We start from the raw sequence: 15,180 nt of genomic DNA on the forward strand, positions 1-15,180 counted from the left end.
TCCGCGCAAAAGAGCCTGTACGCGTCAGGCAGAATGCACGCGCAATTGGAAATGTGCTAGAGCATAGCTAGATGCGGGTTCCGACTCTGAGGTCGGATCCGATGAGGAGGCTATGGATGACGCCTTTGAGGAGGCAAAGGAGGACCCCTCGGGGGTCGTGGATCATAACCCCCTTCCCGGGTGTAGCTCCCAAATGTCGGCTGCAGAGGTCATGCCTGCTTCTTTAACGGATCCCTCCGGGGAACCCTTGTTTGACCCGGATTCGCTCCACCATCCCCGTTCTGCAGAGTGGTTGCCATTGGAGCATGTTTCTAAATACCTGGAGGCTCGTGTGCGCTGCCCTCTTTCCAAAGAGGCTCGCAATAAACTTAGGGCAGAATGCCCCAGACCTGTCATCCCCAATAAGGTTTGCGAGACTCCATCGGTGGACCCCAAAATGACCCAGTTCCTCACAAAATCTGGGTGGAACCCGCATAGGGGTCTGGAGTCAGCGTTAAGATCTTGTCAAGACAAGCTCCTTGACATTTTCGGGCTGCTAGCTAAATTGTTTGACCTTGCGGAAGTGGCAAAGGGCGAGAATAAGCAGGTAGATCTTGTGGAACTGCGCGAATGGGTGCAACGGGCCATTTGCATAGCGGGTAACGTAAATACGTCCCTAGCTATCGAGAGGCGTAAAGCCATTCTTTTCAAAATTGAGCCCAAGTTATCTAACCTGGCGCTTACTGATGCTGGTAAGGAGGCCCAGGGCCTATTATTTGGCGAGTCCTTCATCAAGGACCTAGGGCGTTTTGTTGGCGCTTTCACTGCTCTAGACAAAGCCCAAAGCTCTATGAAGAGGGTTTTCCACGGTAGGGTCTCTACCAGGGCCGGCAGTTTTAGGGGCCGCCTGTCCGGCCGTGCCCAGTTTCAATCCTGTGGTTCGGGCCGAGGCTCCTTCTCTCAGAGATCTGCCTTCCAGGAGCACAGACGGGAGCCGTCATCTTTTTTCCCTTCCCGGGGAAGTTCCTGGCGTTCAAGAGGATACAAAGGGAATCCTAATTCCAGACTTCCCTACGGTAAGTCTACCAACTAATTTCAGTTCTTTAAATGTTTGTGTAGGGGGCAGACTACGTCTTTTTTCTCCAGCTTGGTCCCGTATCACCTCAGACCAATGGGTCCTATCCACGGTCAGGGGTTTCCACATCGATCTTACGTCCTCCCCACTGTCCATTCCGCCTCCACACCCTGTAGTGCTGTCGGTGGAGAGCCGCATACTGGTGGACTCAGAGTTGTCAGATCTTTTCCGCAAGGGAGCCATAGAGCCATTGTGATAATCAGCAACATTTTCCTAGTGGCGAAGAAAGGGGACCAACTGCGGCCTGTCATCAATTTACGTGCCCTCAACGTGTTCGTCAGGTACCGCCACTTCAAGATGGAGGGCATCCATCTCCTTCGGGACCTTCTGCAGGGGGGCGATTGGATTGTCAAGTTAGACTTGAAGGACGCTTATCTTACTGTCCCTGTAGAGGACGCGTCCAGAAACCTTCTCTGTTTCTCTTGGAAGGACAGGATTTGGCGGTTCACGTGCCTCCCGTTCGGCCTCTCTTCAGCTCCGTGGTGCTTTACCAAGTTGATGCGCCCGGCTATGGCATGGCTACGCAGTCGGGGAGTTCGCCTCATCGTGTATCTGGACTACATTCTGATCATGGCCCAGAATCGGTCGGTGTTACTGAATCACCTTCGCTGGACCATGGATCTCCTGTCGGATCTGGGTTTCCTCCTCAATCAGGAGAAGTCCTGCCTCACCCCGTCTCGTGAGATGGAGTTCCTGGGGTTTCTGGTGGATTCCACGGCAGGGACACTCAGACTACCACCGGCCAAGGTTCGGTCGATACGGAAGGAATTGTGCAGAGCCAAGTCATCTTCCCAGATCCCATTGCGTCAACTAGCGAGGATCATAGGTCTGCTGGCCTCATCTATCCAGGCGGTTTTACCGGCCCCACTCCATTACCGGGCTCTTCAGCGCCTGAAAATTTCTCACCTGCGGGCGGGAGCTTCCTATGCGGATTGGATCTCCCTGGACGAGGAGACCAAGGAGGAGCTGTCCTGGTGGATCCACAATTTGCAAGCTTGGAACGGCAAGTTCTTTTCGGGCATCGTCCAGACTTCGTGGTGGATTCGGATGCCAGCCTGTCGGGCTGGGGAGCTCATTGCGAGGGGATCACAACTGGAGGCGGCTGGTCAGAGGCCGAAGCAGGATTCCATATCAATGCGCTGGAACTGTTGGCAGGTTCGTTCGCGATCAAGAGCTTCACGAGAGACACGGCCAGATCCTGCATTCAACTACGCATGGACAATGTGTCGGCGGTGCGTTACATCAATGGCATGGGCGGCACCCATTCCACCATCTCGTTTGGCGAAGGACTTCTGGGACTACTGCCTAGACAAGGAGTTGATTGTCTTAGCGGAATATCTTCCAGGCCCCCAGAACATTCGTGCGGATTGCAGTTCTCTGTATCTATCCGACTCCAGCGACTGGCAGTTAGATCCAGCGGTATTCCGTTCCTTAACGTCGCTTTGGGGACCTTTCTGCATCGACCTGTTTGCCTCCCGCCTGAACACGCAACTACAACGTTTCTACAGCTGGCGCCCGGACCCGGAAGCGGTGGACGCGTTCCTACAGGATTGGTCCAAGGGCCTGCTCTACGCGTTTCCTCCCTTCCAGCTGATTCCCAGGACCCTGATTCAAGTACGCCATTATGTGGCGGATCTGGTTCTTCTGGTCCATTTTGGAACTCCCAATCGTGGTTTCCCCACCTTCTGGAGATGATGATAGAGATCCTGTACCTGCTCCCGATATCTCAGACTCTCCTCCGCGGTCCGCATCACCAACCGCATCCTCTTCTCTTGGACGGATCCCTGCGCCTGTTGGCATGTCGGATTTCAGGGGACCCTGGGAGGTCCCGGGAGTTTCGGGAACAGCTAGAGTCCTTTTGGAGAACGCATGGGCCCTGGGAACCAGAAGATCTTACAGATCAGCCTGGGGATCTTGGGCTCGCTGGTGCGTGGCTAGGGACTTGGATCCCGTTTCGGCACCTGTGACGGAGATCTTTCATTTCCTGTCTTTTCTATTTGACCAGGGCAAGGCCTATCGCACGATCAGCCTGTTCAGATCGGCCATTTCTGCGTCTCATCGAGGTTTTGACGGCACTCCTGCGGGTCAACATCCTTTGGTCTGCCGTCTCTTACGCGGCTCTCGTATGTCTCGACCTCCGAGGCCTAGGTTTTCTGCCACTTGGGATGTATCTTGTGTCCTTTCTTTTTTGTCTTCTTGGCCTCAGAATGCAGACCTTTCCCTAAGGCAACTGTCGGCGAAGCTTGTCACCCTTTTCTGTCTGATTTCCTGCAAGCGGGTGTCAGACGTCCGGGCTTTGGATTATGATGCCTGCTCGTATACCCCGGAGGGGGTCTCCTTTGACATCTCTAGGAGAACTAAGACCCACATACGTTCGGTCGCTTATCCTGCTTTCCCGGCCTCGCCTTCACTTTGTCCCGTGGCGTGCCTCAAAGAATATGAAGCTTGCACTTCTCTTCATCGGTCGCGGGAGTTTCCTCAGCTTTTCCTTTCTACCATTCGGCCTTTTGCCCCAGTGACCACTCCCACGCTGGCTAGGTGGTTGAAGTGGGTCATGGAATTGGCGGGCGTGGACACTTCTCTTTTCTCGGCGCATTCCGCTAGGGGGGCATCTGCTACCTCTTTGGCGGTTTCTGGCGCCAGACTGGAGGACATTTTGAAGTTGGCGGATTGGTACAGAGTCTCCACGTTCAGAGAATTTTATTTTAGGCCGGGTCCTCATGTTTTCTCATCAATCATTGATAATTTATCTTAACTTTGAACTTGCAATACGAGCCTCTGGGTCTTGTAATAAAATCAGGTGATTTTCCTATTTCATGACGTAAAGTCATGATTTTATTAAAGACACGGAGGCGAGTATTGCCCATCCTATGTTCCCCTCCCTATATATATGTTTATAACTATGGATGATTTTGATTTGTTTGTCATGCGCATATTGGTTTTAAAGGGCTTCTGTCACCCCACTAAAGTGATATTTTTTTTTTGGGCTAGTCAAATTAGTTATATTGCGATATATGACAATATAATTGTGTTACTTACTTTGATCCAGCAGTTTCTGCAAAAAACGAAGTTTTAATATATGTAAATTCGGTCTCTACCAGCAAGTAGGGCGGCTACTTGCTGGTAGCTGCTGCAGAAATCTGCCCCCTCGTCGTGTTGATTGACAGGGCCAGCCGGGATCTCCTCCTCCGGCCAGCCCTGTCGGCATTTCAAAAATCGCGCGCCTGTGTGGATTCGGCGCAGGCGCTCTGAGATGAGGAGGCTCGTCTCCTCAGAACTCCCTCAGTGCGCCTGCGCCGATGACATCACCGAAATAGAAGTATAACAATATAACTAATTTCACTAGCCCAAAAAAAAAAAATCACTTTAGTGGGGTGACAGAAGCCCTTTAACTCTATGAGTTTTTCCTGAATAGGTTTGTCGCAACCATTTGATTTTGGATACAATGTCCCAATTTGTTTCTATCATTCTCTGTTTTTCACCTTTTCAGGTTGAGACCGGCCTGGTGTGCTGTATCCATTGGTCTACGTCGTGGTTCGGAGGGTCGGCAGTTCGGTTCCAGCCGATCGTTTGATGTGGACAGGACGAGGAGCATCCTTCAGCGTTGTTTCCAGTTGTTCCCGGTTCGCTTCCGGATCGATGGCGGTTTTGTTCCCATGATGTTCTGGGACTCTTGGTTTCCTGTTCAGTTGGACTTTCGGACTCGGTTTACAAAGAAAGAGAAGGTTTTGCAGGCGGAGTTGCCTGTTATACTGGGACTATGGGGAGGGGCTGATCACATGTTTCAATATTTTTCTTTGCTGCTATTGGTCAGAGTAAAGAAGGAGAATAGCAATACTCGCCTCCGTGTCTTTAATAAAATCGTGACTTTACATCATGAAATAGGAAAATCACCTGATTATTGTTTATTTATAGATTGTATATCTATATTTTTAAAAATGTTATTTTTTACACCACTTTTTAAAAGTTTGTACATAAGTAGTACAGTCTACTATGTGAGCAATCAAAGGATTGCATGTCAAAGTCCTTCCGTGGGAAGAATAAGTGTTCAATTGGTACAAAACAATAAAAAAAAATTATGAAAAAAATCTTCAGGTTAAAAAAAAACACACACACCCTTTTCCATTGAAATAATGTTTTTCAATGAAAACAATGAAAAAATAAAATTCCCTCTGGTATCACTGCATCCGTAATGACCACAATTATCAAATAAATTATCCTGTGCTGTGAACGCCGTAAAATTAATCAGGTGCATCTCACTCCAGCACAGAGTGATGAAGGCATATGGGAACACCAGTCTTGATAAATCATGTTTGAAGGTTGCACTATCTCTAGATAAGGGCACATTACTCCTTTCGCTCCACAATACTGTGGCAGTCTTTCATCCTTGGTGCTAGAAGAGTATTTCCACGGCACACGCAAATAGTTTTCACAATATTTGTATTTTATTATTAGCCACCACCAAGTTTTACAGTAAATCGTCACTTGAGTTCAGGGCCAACATTTCGGTCCACCCGGGACCTTGATTCGGGACCTAAGACAGTACAAACAAGTATATAATTTTATCTAAATATTGACTCAAAATGTACAATAGAAAATAGAGAGATAAAAATTGGAAAATAATATGTCTAGTATCAGGTATAGTGGATAACAACAACAGAAGGAGTCGTAGAAAAGGACAAATGAGGCATATGTTGTATACCAAACACACATACATAGATACCGGGCTGAGAGGATAGTGGAATGTAGATAAGAGCATGGAAGATTTGACCACAATCATAGTAGTCAGATTATAGAGTGCTGTAATATTAAGCATACCTTATGTTAGAAGCGAGATGCTTGTTCGTTGGTGGCGTGGTGAAAAATGCGGATGAAGCAGCAGTTTAAATAGTGCCTGCAAAGAGCGCATTGGCGCCTGTTGAGTGACGTCAATCGCATGCGCCGGCGCGTCGCTGGGACGCGATTGTATTCATATGGATCTACGCTTTAGAAAAAACCCTGGGCATGCGCGGAAAGTATGACGCACTAGTCACATGATCGCGTCAGATGGGCGCACTTGTATTGCAAATTCCAACTGAACCACTGAGCATGTGCACAAGGTTTAACGTTTTGGTCACATGATCGGATCGTCCGGTCATGTGATTAAGAAACAGATCTAAAGTCAGTCCTACAAAATGCTCAATAAAACGCTGATATAATAGCAATATCAGTTACTCAAAGCCCAGTATATATGTTGTATAATGGTTAATAGAGAAAACACAACATTCAATACATCAAATTATTAGTCACAGGGTTAGATTCGAAAAAGGCAATACATATCCAGGATTAGTAGGGTTATGGAATCTATGATAAAGATCATGCCATACCTGCCCCTGTGAATCAGCGAGTCTAAATCGAAGAATAAAAATATAAGTATAATTATAAAGTACTCAGATTAACAAGCTATACAATGATAAATGGCATATTGATATTATTAGGCTTAACAGTCAAAAACCCAGAATTACTGGGAAGGAGTCACTGCCAACTCCGAAACGCGTCTGGTGTATACAAGTCTCGAGTTAGGAAAGAAACCGCAGCACAGTATCTGTGCAACATATTTGAAGCTCTGGAAGCGCTTCCCTACATCCGACAGGAAGAAATCCAAGTCCTGCTGTATCTAGATTAATAGACACCAAGTAACGCCGAAGCTCCTAGTGGGTCTTAATCATTCAGACCCCGGCATCTAAACGGACAGTTTTTTCCTTGTTGCGGCATTCTGTGTAATCATCTACAAGAGAGGCCGCAATTGAAATCACCTATGCTATAATACGTGGGACGCCACGTTTAGCACGAGGGATCGGCCACTCCATCGCTCCAGAATAGTGAGTAGTGTGTACACACACAGGAATACTTAACAGCACACTATCCGATATATGCTGTGAAGGTAACCAACTAAAAGAACGAGACTGTATGCTTAACCGTATAATTACCAGTCAAAGTTACCAGTCAAAGTTGCTATTTATTATCAGTAGAGACATAGCGCAACAAACCAACTTTGCGCATTGCAATTTGTATTAAAGGGCTTCTGTCACCCCACTAAAGTGATTTTTTTTTTTTGGGCTGGTGAAATTTGTTATATTGCGATATATCACAATATAATTGTGTCACTTACTTTGATCCAGCAGTTTCTTCAAAAAACGAAGTTTTATCATATGTAAATTCGGTCTCTACCAGCAAGTAGGGCGGCTACTTGCTGCTAGCTGCTGCAGAAATCCGCCCTCTCGTCGTGTTGATTGACAGGGCCAGCCGGGATCTCCTCCTCCGGCCAGCCCTGTCGGCATTTCAAAAATCGTGCGCCTCTGTGGATTCGGCGCAGGCGCTCTGAGATGAGGAGGCTCGTCTCCTCAGAACTCCCTCAGTGCGCCTGCGCCGATGACATCACCGAAATAGAAGACGTCATCGGCGCAGGCGCACTGAGGGAGTGCTGAGGAGACGAGCCTCCTCATCTCAGAGCGCCTGCGCCGAATCCACAGAGGCGCGCGATTTTTGAAATGCCGACAGGGCTGGCCGGAGGAGGAGATCCCGGCTGGCCCTGTCAATCAACACGACGAGAGGGCGGATTTCTGCTGCAGCTAGCAGCAAGTAGCCGCCCTACTTGCTGGTAGAGACCGAATTTACATATGATAAAACTTCGTTTTTTGAAGAAACTGCTGGATCAAAGTAAGTGACACAATTATATTGTGATATATCGCAATATAACTAATTTCACCAGCCCAAAAAATAAAAATCACTTTAATGGGGTGACAGAAGCCCTTTAAGGACTTTATACAAACCTGTACAACCACGTTCTCTCACGGCACAGCAACCTACAATTTAGGGAATTTCTATTGTATATAACATCTAGCCCCTACAGATAGTATATCATATTATATGCTTTTAAGTGAACACATCGTATATTGTATTGTATAGTATTATTGAGGTACCTCACCTGTTTTATTGTTATTTGATATAAATAAATAGTATTTAACATATTGGCTGCAGCTCCATGTGAAACCCCTGGGCATGCGCGGAAACCCAGAATTATAGTAACAGGTCGAATTCTCGATTCAACCCATTTGATGATAATGTTCTAAGCTCATAGATCCAGAAGGACTCCCTTCTTGGTAATAAAAGTTTACGGTTGCCTCCCCTTCTTGGCATAGGGACATGATCAATGACCTGAAATTGAAGTTGGCTAATCCTATGTTGCATCTGAAGGAAGTGATGTGGTATTGGAAGTTCCGATTTTTTGCATCTTATATCGGATTTATGTTTACAAATCCGGTCTCGTATACATTGAGAAGTTTCTCCTATGTACGCCAGACCACAAGGGCACTTAATCATATAGACAACAAAGGAAGATGTGCAGGTATAAAAACCTCTAATGAATAAATAATGAAAGTGGGGCACACTCTAAAAGTATAGGGATCTTTATTAACACTGTTGGTAATAAAAGCACTCAAATAGCAGCAGATATTAAAATGACAGCAGATATTGAAAATAAAATTACGAAAAAAGGTTTAAAATATAATAATGTAAATGTAGACAGTAAGATTAAACCTTAAATTGTAAATAATCATAAAACAAAATGGATAAAATATAAGTAAAATCTATTAAATAAGACACTATGGTCAATTTCATGGATCCCAATAAAAACTTTGTGTACGGATGATCAATCACTAAGTGTGAACTCACTTGTTGCTTGGTACAAAGTCCCGTAAGGTTAGTATGTTATTATATAACTTTGCAGAAAGTCCTTGCTTGCCAATGCTGGCAGTAATCAGGAGCGTATGCAGCCTGTAAGTTTAGCGTTATACAGTGTTCCGGCTGTTCATGCGCACAGCGGCGTCCCGCTGTATTTGATTTAATAATGCGATCGCTTGGCGAAAATCTGGAGAGGCTTACCCGAGGGTCTCTTAGAGCTGGATGTTGTACTCGCGACTCGGCGTACCTGTCTTGATTCCGGTCTCACGAGCTGGTGTCCAGATTTGAGTTTTTAAGCGCCAGTGGAGTTTGTTTGTTGCACGCGGTGTCGATGTCTTTCATCACCAGCGTGACAGCAGTTACTCACTTCGGCAGCTCACTGGTAAAATGACAATTATCCAGACTTCCTCGGTTTTGCAGGGTCTCTCTACTCCATAGGGGGGCTGATACCAGACGCGTTTCGGGGATTTACGAAAATGACCCCTTCCTCAGTGGTGCTGAGGAAGGGGTCATTTTCGTAAATCCCCGAAACGCGTCTGGTATCAGCCCCCCTATGGAGTAGAGAGACCCTGCAAAACCGAGGAAGTCTGGATAATTGTCATTTTACCAGTGAGCTGCCGAAGTGAGTAACTGCTGTCACGCTGGTGATGAAAGACATCGACACCGCGTGCAACAAACAAACTCCACTGGCGCTTAAAAACTCAAATCTGGACACCAGCTCGTGAGACCGGAATCAAGACAGGTACGCCGAGTCGCGAGTACAACATCCAGCTCTAAGAGACCCTCGGGTAAGCCTCTCCAGATTTTCGCCAAGCGATCGCATTATTAAATCAAATACAGCGGGACGCCGCTGTGCGCATGAACAGCCGGAACACTGTATAACGCTAAACTTACAGGCTGCATACGCTCCTGATTACTGCCAGCATTGGCAAGCAAGGACTTTCTGCAAAGTTATATAATAACATACTAACCTTACGGGACTTTGTACCAAGCAACAAGTGAGTTCACACTTAGTGATTGATCATCCGTACACAAAGTTTTTATTGGGATCCATGAAATTGACCATAGTGTCTTATTTAATAGATTTTACTTATATTTTATCCATTTTGTTTTATGATTATTTACAATTTAAGGTTTAATCTTACTGTCTACATTTACATTATTATATTTTAAACCTTTTTTCGTAATTTTATTTTCAATATCTGCTGTCATTTTAATATCTGCTGCTATTTGAGTGCTTTTATTACCAACAGTGTTAATAAAGATCCCTATACTTTTAGAGTGTGCCCCACTTTCATTATTTATTCATTATTTATCACTTTCAGACTGGGTGTTGTCTGTTAAGTGGGTGCACCCCTGTGTGGTTCTCCACCTCATTTTTGTGCGACATTCTCTGTTTCATAAAAACCTCTAATGTTGTAAGTTTTCCCTGAGTGGGGGTGTGTAAAGGTATTACCTTTTTTAACATGGGTACATTGGGCACAGTTTAAACATGGAAATGTACCATTTTTAAGGGGGGCTAAAGTGGTCTGGACAAATCTGGGTGTGTTTGAACCAATATCAGCATGAATTAGAGCATCATCCTTGGTGCAACTGCTCCATCTAGTTGCTGGATCACAACACTGCTCCATCACTAGAACTCAGATTTATGAAATTGTTAGGGCTCATGCACATGGCCACTGCTGTTTTTGCGGTCCGCAAAACAGGGATACCTGCTATGCGTGTTCCACATTTTGAGGGTTGGAACGTCCTGCCCTCTATAGAACTGTCCTATCCTTGTCTGTAAAATGGACAAGAATAGGACATGTTCTATTTTTTTTTTTTGCGGGGCATGGACAAACTGATGAGAACAGCAAACAGGTGCCATTTGGATGTACAAAGGGGCGTTTTTCCCAGATATCGCACGAAAGTTATCAGGAATCCAGAGCAGACCTGAGAATGATGGGACCTTTCTCTGAATAGAGTGGTATTGCTCATGTCGGTTCACCGCTCTATTAAAGGGGTTCTCAGGGAATGATTTCAAATGGTTGCCAGAAACCTGTTCTAGAATGTGAGTAGGACGAGTTGCCACCAGTTGCAGAGGTGCCTAGTGGTCAAGTCCTCATTACACTGCTCTACAATAGATGGTAATGATGTGATCCTGCCTATGATATGCCATCATGTCTGAGCAGCCTGACAGGAAAACTCACCAATGCATTGTATATGCAAGTGCCAGCTCTGCAAGTTACACTTTAAAGTGTAAACTGTCATTTTTGTACCCTAATGTATAGGGACAGTGATAGGAACATTTTCCTAATACACTTTATTTAGGGAAGTTGTACATTTACAGAAGAAAACGAGCCCTGAAATGTTAGACAGGGAGAAGCTCTTCTACAGTATATAGCGACAGTTCTGTACTATATATTATATACTATAAATGTCCCTATATACTGTAGGCTAGCTTCTCCCTGCATTCAGAATAGTGAGCGCCTACCGCTCACTGATATGTATCTCCTGGCGGATGGTTAGTTACTCACTGTCAGCGCTGGCAATGCTGAGAGTGAGAAATAGCAGGGAGATTAATATATATTTAGGGTATATACGGGGGTGGACCTAGCCTTTTTGCTGCCTGAGGCAAAATCTGAAACTGTGCCCCCCCCCCCAATTTCTTAACCTAACTCCTTTGCAACAATGAAAGCGCTCATTGCCCATGCCCCTTCTGCTGCCCCTACCTGGTGCTGCCTGAGGCGATCGCCTCAGCTGGCCTCATTGGTGGTGCACCCCGGGTATATATATTTACCTATTGTCCACTATGTGAGGGCAGCCCGTCTCCAGTCTGTACTGCGCGAGAGCTGCTAAGGGACATTTCTGGGCAGTGTTCTATTATAAATGTACAAGTTCTCTAAATAAAGTATATTAGAAAAATGTTCCCTATTATTGTCCCTACTGAATGGTGGAGCTGACCGCTCCCTGCTTTACCATTGCATTCCACTCTGCATCCTCATGACATACCTCAGCTATCCAGGGACAGCCACCGAACTCCGGGACGGTTGGGAGGCATGGACATGACTGGCAGGTGCAGAGGGGACTTGGGGACCCTTGTTCTCGCAAATCTGGTGGGGACCAGTGGCTGGACAACCAGCACATGATCCAATATTCATAATCAACCCTGTGGATGGACGTTAAATAATTTTTGCGATAATCCATTTAATGGAGTTTTCCAGTATTGCATTATTTTTTATCAAGTGCCGGCAGCATGCCTTCTTGAAGATTCATACTGGCCTGCTCCACGTCTCCATCTTCCAGTCCTCATGCTGTTTACATCCAGCTGGCTATGGGCATAGTCACATGCACAGCTCCAACCAATGACTGGTTCCTGGCATACAGGATGTCACATCTAAGGCTACTTTCACACTGGCGTTTTGGTTTCCGTTTGTGAGATCCGTTCAGGTCAGATCAGTTTTGCCCTAATGCATTCTGAATGGAAAAGGATCGGCTCACAATGCATCAGTTTGCCTCTGTTCAGTCACCATTCCGCTCTGGAGGCGGACACCAAAACGCTGCTTGCAGCCTTTTGCTGTCCGCCATGTGGTGCGAAGCAAGACGGATCCGTCCTGACACACAATGTAAGTCAATAGAGACGGATCCGTTTTCTCTTACACAATAGAAAATGGATCCGTCCCCCAATGACTTTCAATGATGTTCATGAAGGATCTGTCATGGCTATAAAAGACGGATGCGTGCGGTTGTTTTATTGTAATGGAAGCATTTTTGCAGATCCATGACGGATCCGCAAAAAACTCTAATGTGAAAGTAGCCTAAGCCATTGGATGTGGCCATGCCCATAGCCAGATATAAACAGCGGGGGATCGGAGGACCAGAGCCGCGTGGAGCAATAAATCTTATGTTTCAGGTGCAGGCTGTGCTGGCACTTGATTAAAAAAAAAAAAAAAAAAAAAAAAGGAATTTCTTTTTTTTTTTTTACTGCAAAACCATTAAAGTGGGCTCCGGCAAGACCTTACAGAATAACACAGCATTAGATTGCCCACCCCCTTTTCTATAAGCCCCGCCTCTCTAGTTTCTGACTGGCCATTACAACGGGTGAAGAGCTCGCCCAGGTCGCCATCTCTGTGTACCTGGTTCATACTGACAGAGCCGCTTAGGCGGGAACCGCACACGTGACCACGAGCCCCGCCTCCCTGAGGTCTGATAAGTCGCTGCGTACGCTGCATGACGTCACGGTAGGTTAGCGCTCCTACCTGTGTGGAGGAAAATGTCTGACTGGGAGGAAGAGGACGACGCTGGAGGTGCAGTGGGTGTGCGGAGAGCCCCTGACATCAGGCCATGGGCGCCCCCGACCCAGTATCCCAGTGAATGGCGTGAGCCGACATGGAGGAGACAAGAGGAAGACGGTGGCCAGGCCCAACGGTGGAACAGACAGGCGGCCCGGGGGGCAATGGAGTTCAGGAGAAGGGAGAGTGGGCACGACGGTAAACCAATGTGCTTCCGCCTGGACAGCTCGGTGGTCGGGCAGGTGATAGGTAAGGACTGTGCCACTGTGCAAGCATATGCCAGCCTCCACACACTGGAGTGAATGGGCCCTGGTAGTCTCCATGATGGGCTGCGGTCAGGTGTATCATTGGCTGCACCTGCCTGCCATCAGCAGTTTTTGGGCATAGTGCACTGATCCATCCATATATATGGGGTGACCCATGCATCCATATTGTCTGCAGGTCCTTGTGACCATTCAGCAAATTATAGGACATTTTCTATTTGACTGTACAGCGTCGGCAATGAAGGGAGTGGGAATAATGCGCACGGAAGGGATCCGTAGTTTACGCACCGATATATGGGCACAGTCATGTGCTGAAGGCCTTGTCCGTTCTACAAGATTAGGGGTAGTGTTGAGCGAACTTGTGTTTTTATTTCGGCATCTAAAGTTCGGGTTATTGAAGAATCGCGTTATGGATTCTAAATTCCGTTATGGTCTGTGGTAGCGGAATCCATAACGCGATTCTTCGATAACCCGAACTTTGGACTCCGAACTTAAAACACAAGTTCTCTCAACACCAATTAGGGTGTGTTCTGGGGAATACCCTGACCATCCATGTGACATTGTCACATAAAGAGCAGCTTTGCCCCTCAATGTCACACGTGTCAGAAAAAGACTCCAAAGATATGGGGACTGATGTACTAAGGCCTCTTTAACACGGGTGTCTCGGATTTGCTCCGGATGCGTTGCGGGAAACCCGCGCGAATGCGCCTGCAATTTCAGTCAGTTTTGACTGCGATTGCGTTGTTCAGTTTTTATTGCGCGGATCCAATGCGTTTTAAACGTGCATGATTTAAAAAACGGACTATGGTACCCAGACCCAAACCCGGACTTCTTCACAGAAGTTCGGGCTTGGGATCGGTATTCTGTAGATTTTATTATTTTCCCTTATAACATGGTTAGAAGGGAAAATAATAGCACTCTTAATACAAGAATGCTAAGTAAATTAGGGAGGGGTTAAAAAATAAAAAATAAATCAACTCACCTCATCCTGTTTGCGCAGCTGGCATCATCTTCTTTCAGGACCTGCCAAAGTACCGCTGATGATGTAATCGCGCTCACCACATGGTGACGTCAGCGCCGGTCCTGCTGAATGAAGATAAAGGGATCTTCTATCTTCATTCAGCAGGACCTGCGCTGACGTGAGCGCGATTACGTCATCAAAGGTCCTTTTGCAGGTCCTGAAAGAAGACTATGCCGGCTGCGCGATCAAAAGGATGAGGTGAGTTAATTTATTTTTTTAACCCCTCAATTTTAGTAAGCATTCTGTATTAAGAATGCTATTATTTTCCCTGATAACCATGTTATCAGGGAAAATAATACTGTGAATTTACTTTAATGGGGTCCGGGGTTGCTCATCCCTATCATCTCATAGCAACCATGCGTTAAAATTGCACCGCATCCGCACTTGCTTGCGGATGCTTGCGTTTTTTCACGCATCCCCCATTCATTTCTATGGGGCCTGCGTTGTGTGAAAAACACAGAATATAGAGCATGCTGCCATTTTCACGCAACCACAAGTGATGCGTGAAAATCACTGCTCCTCTTCACAGCCCCATTGAAGTGAATGGGTCCGGATTCAGTGCGGGTGCACTGCGTTCACCTCGAGCATCGCAACGTGTGGAAAACTCGCCCGTGTAAAACGGGCCTAAGACTGGCTTTTTACATCGGTCATACATTCCCCCTGCGTAAAACTGGCCATGACTAAATATTGTCTCACGGCCGGTTAAAGGGGTTGTCCATGTTCAGAGCTGAACCCGGACATATTCCCTTCTTCCCCCAATCAGCCCCTATGACATTTCATGCCCTGATG

At 46.4% G+C, this 15,180-nt stretch overlaps 1 protein-coding gene across 1 annotated transcript in view; it reads left to right on the forward strand.

The window, feature by feature from the left end:
• The first annotated feature begins 13,088 nt into the window (after positions 1 to 13,088).
• DDX43 (DEAD-box helicase 43) overlaps positions 13,089 to 15,180 on the forward strand; it is a 166,851-nt gene continuing 164,759 nt past the window's right edge. Inside the window, exon 1 of the mRNA XM_044291120.1 lies at positions 13,089 to 13,356. Coding sequence (XP_044147055.1) covers positions 13,089 to 13,356 — 268 coding nt within the window. The remainder of the gene's footprint in view (positions 13,357 to 15,180) is intronic.

This window comes from Bufo gargarizans, chromosome 4, assembly GCF_014858855.1.
Source record: "Bufo gargarizans isolate SCDJY-AF-19 chromosome 4, ASM1485885v1, whole genome shotgun sequence".
Taxonomy (NCBI): Eukaryota; Metazoa; Chordata; class Amphibia; order Anura; family Bufonidae; genus Bufo; species Bufo gargarizans.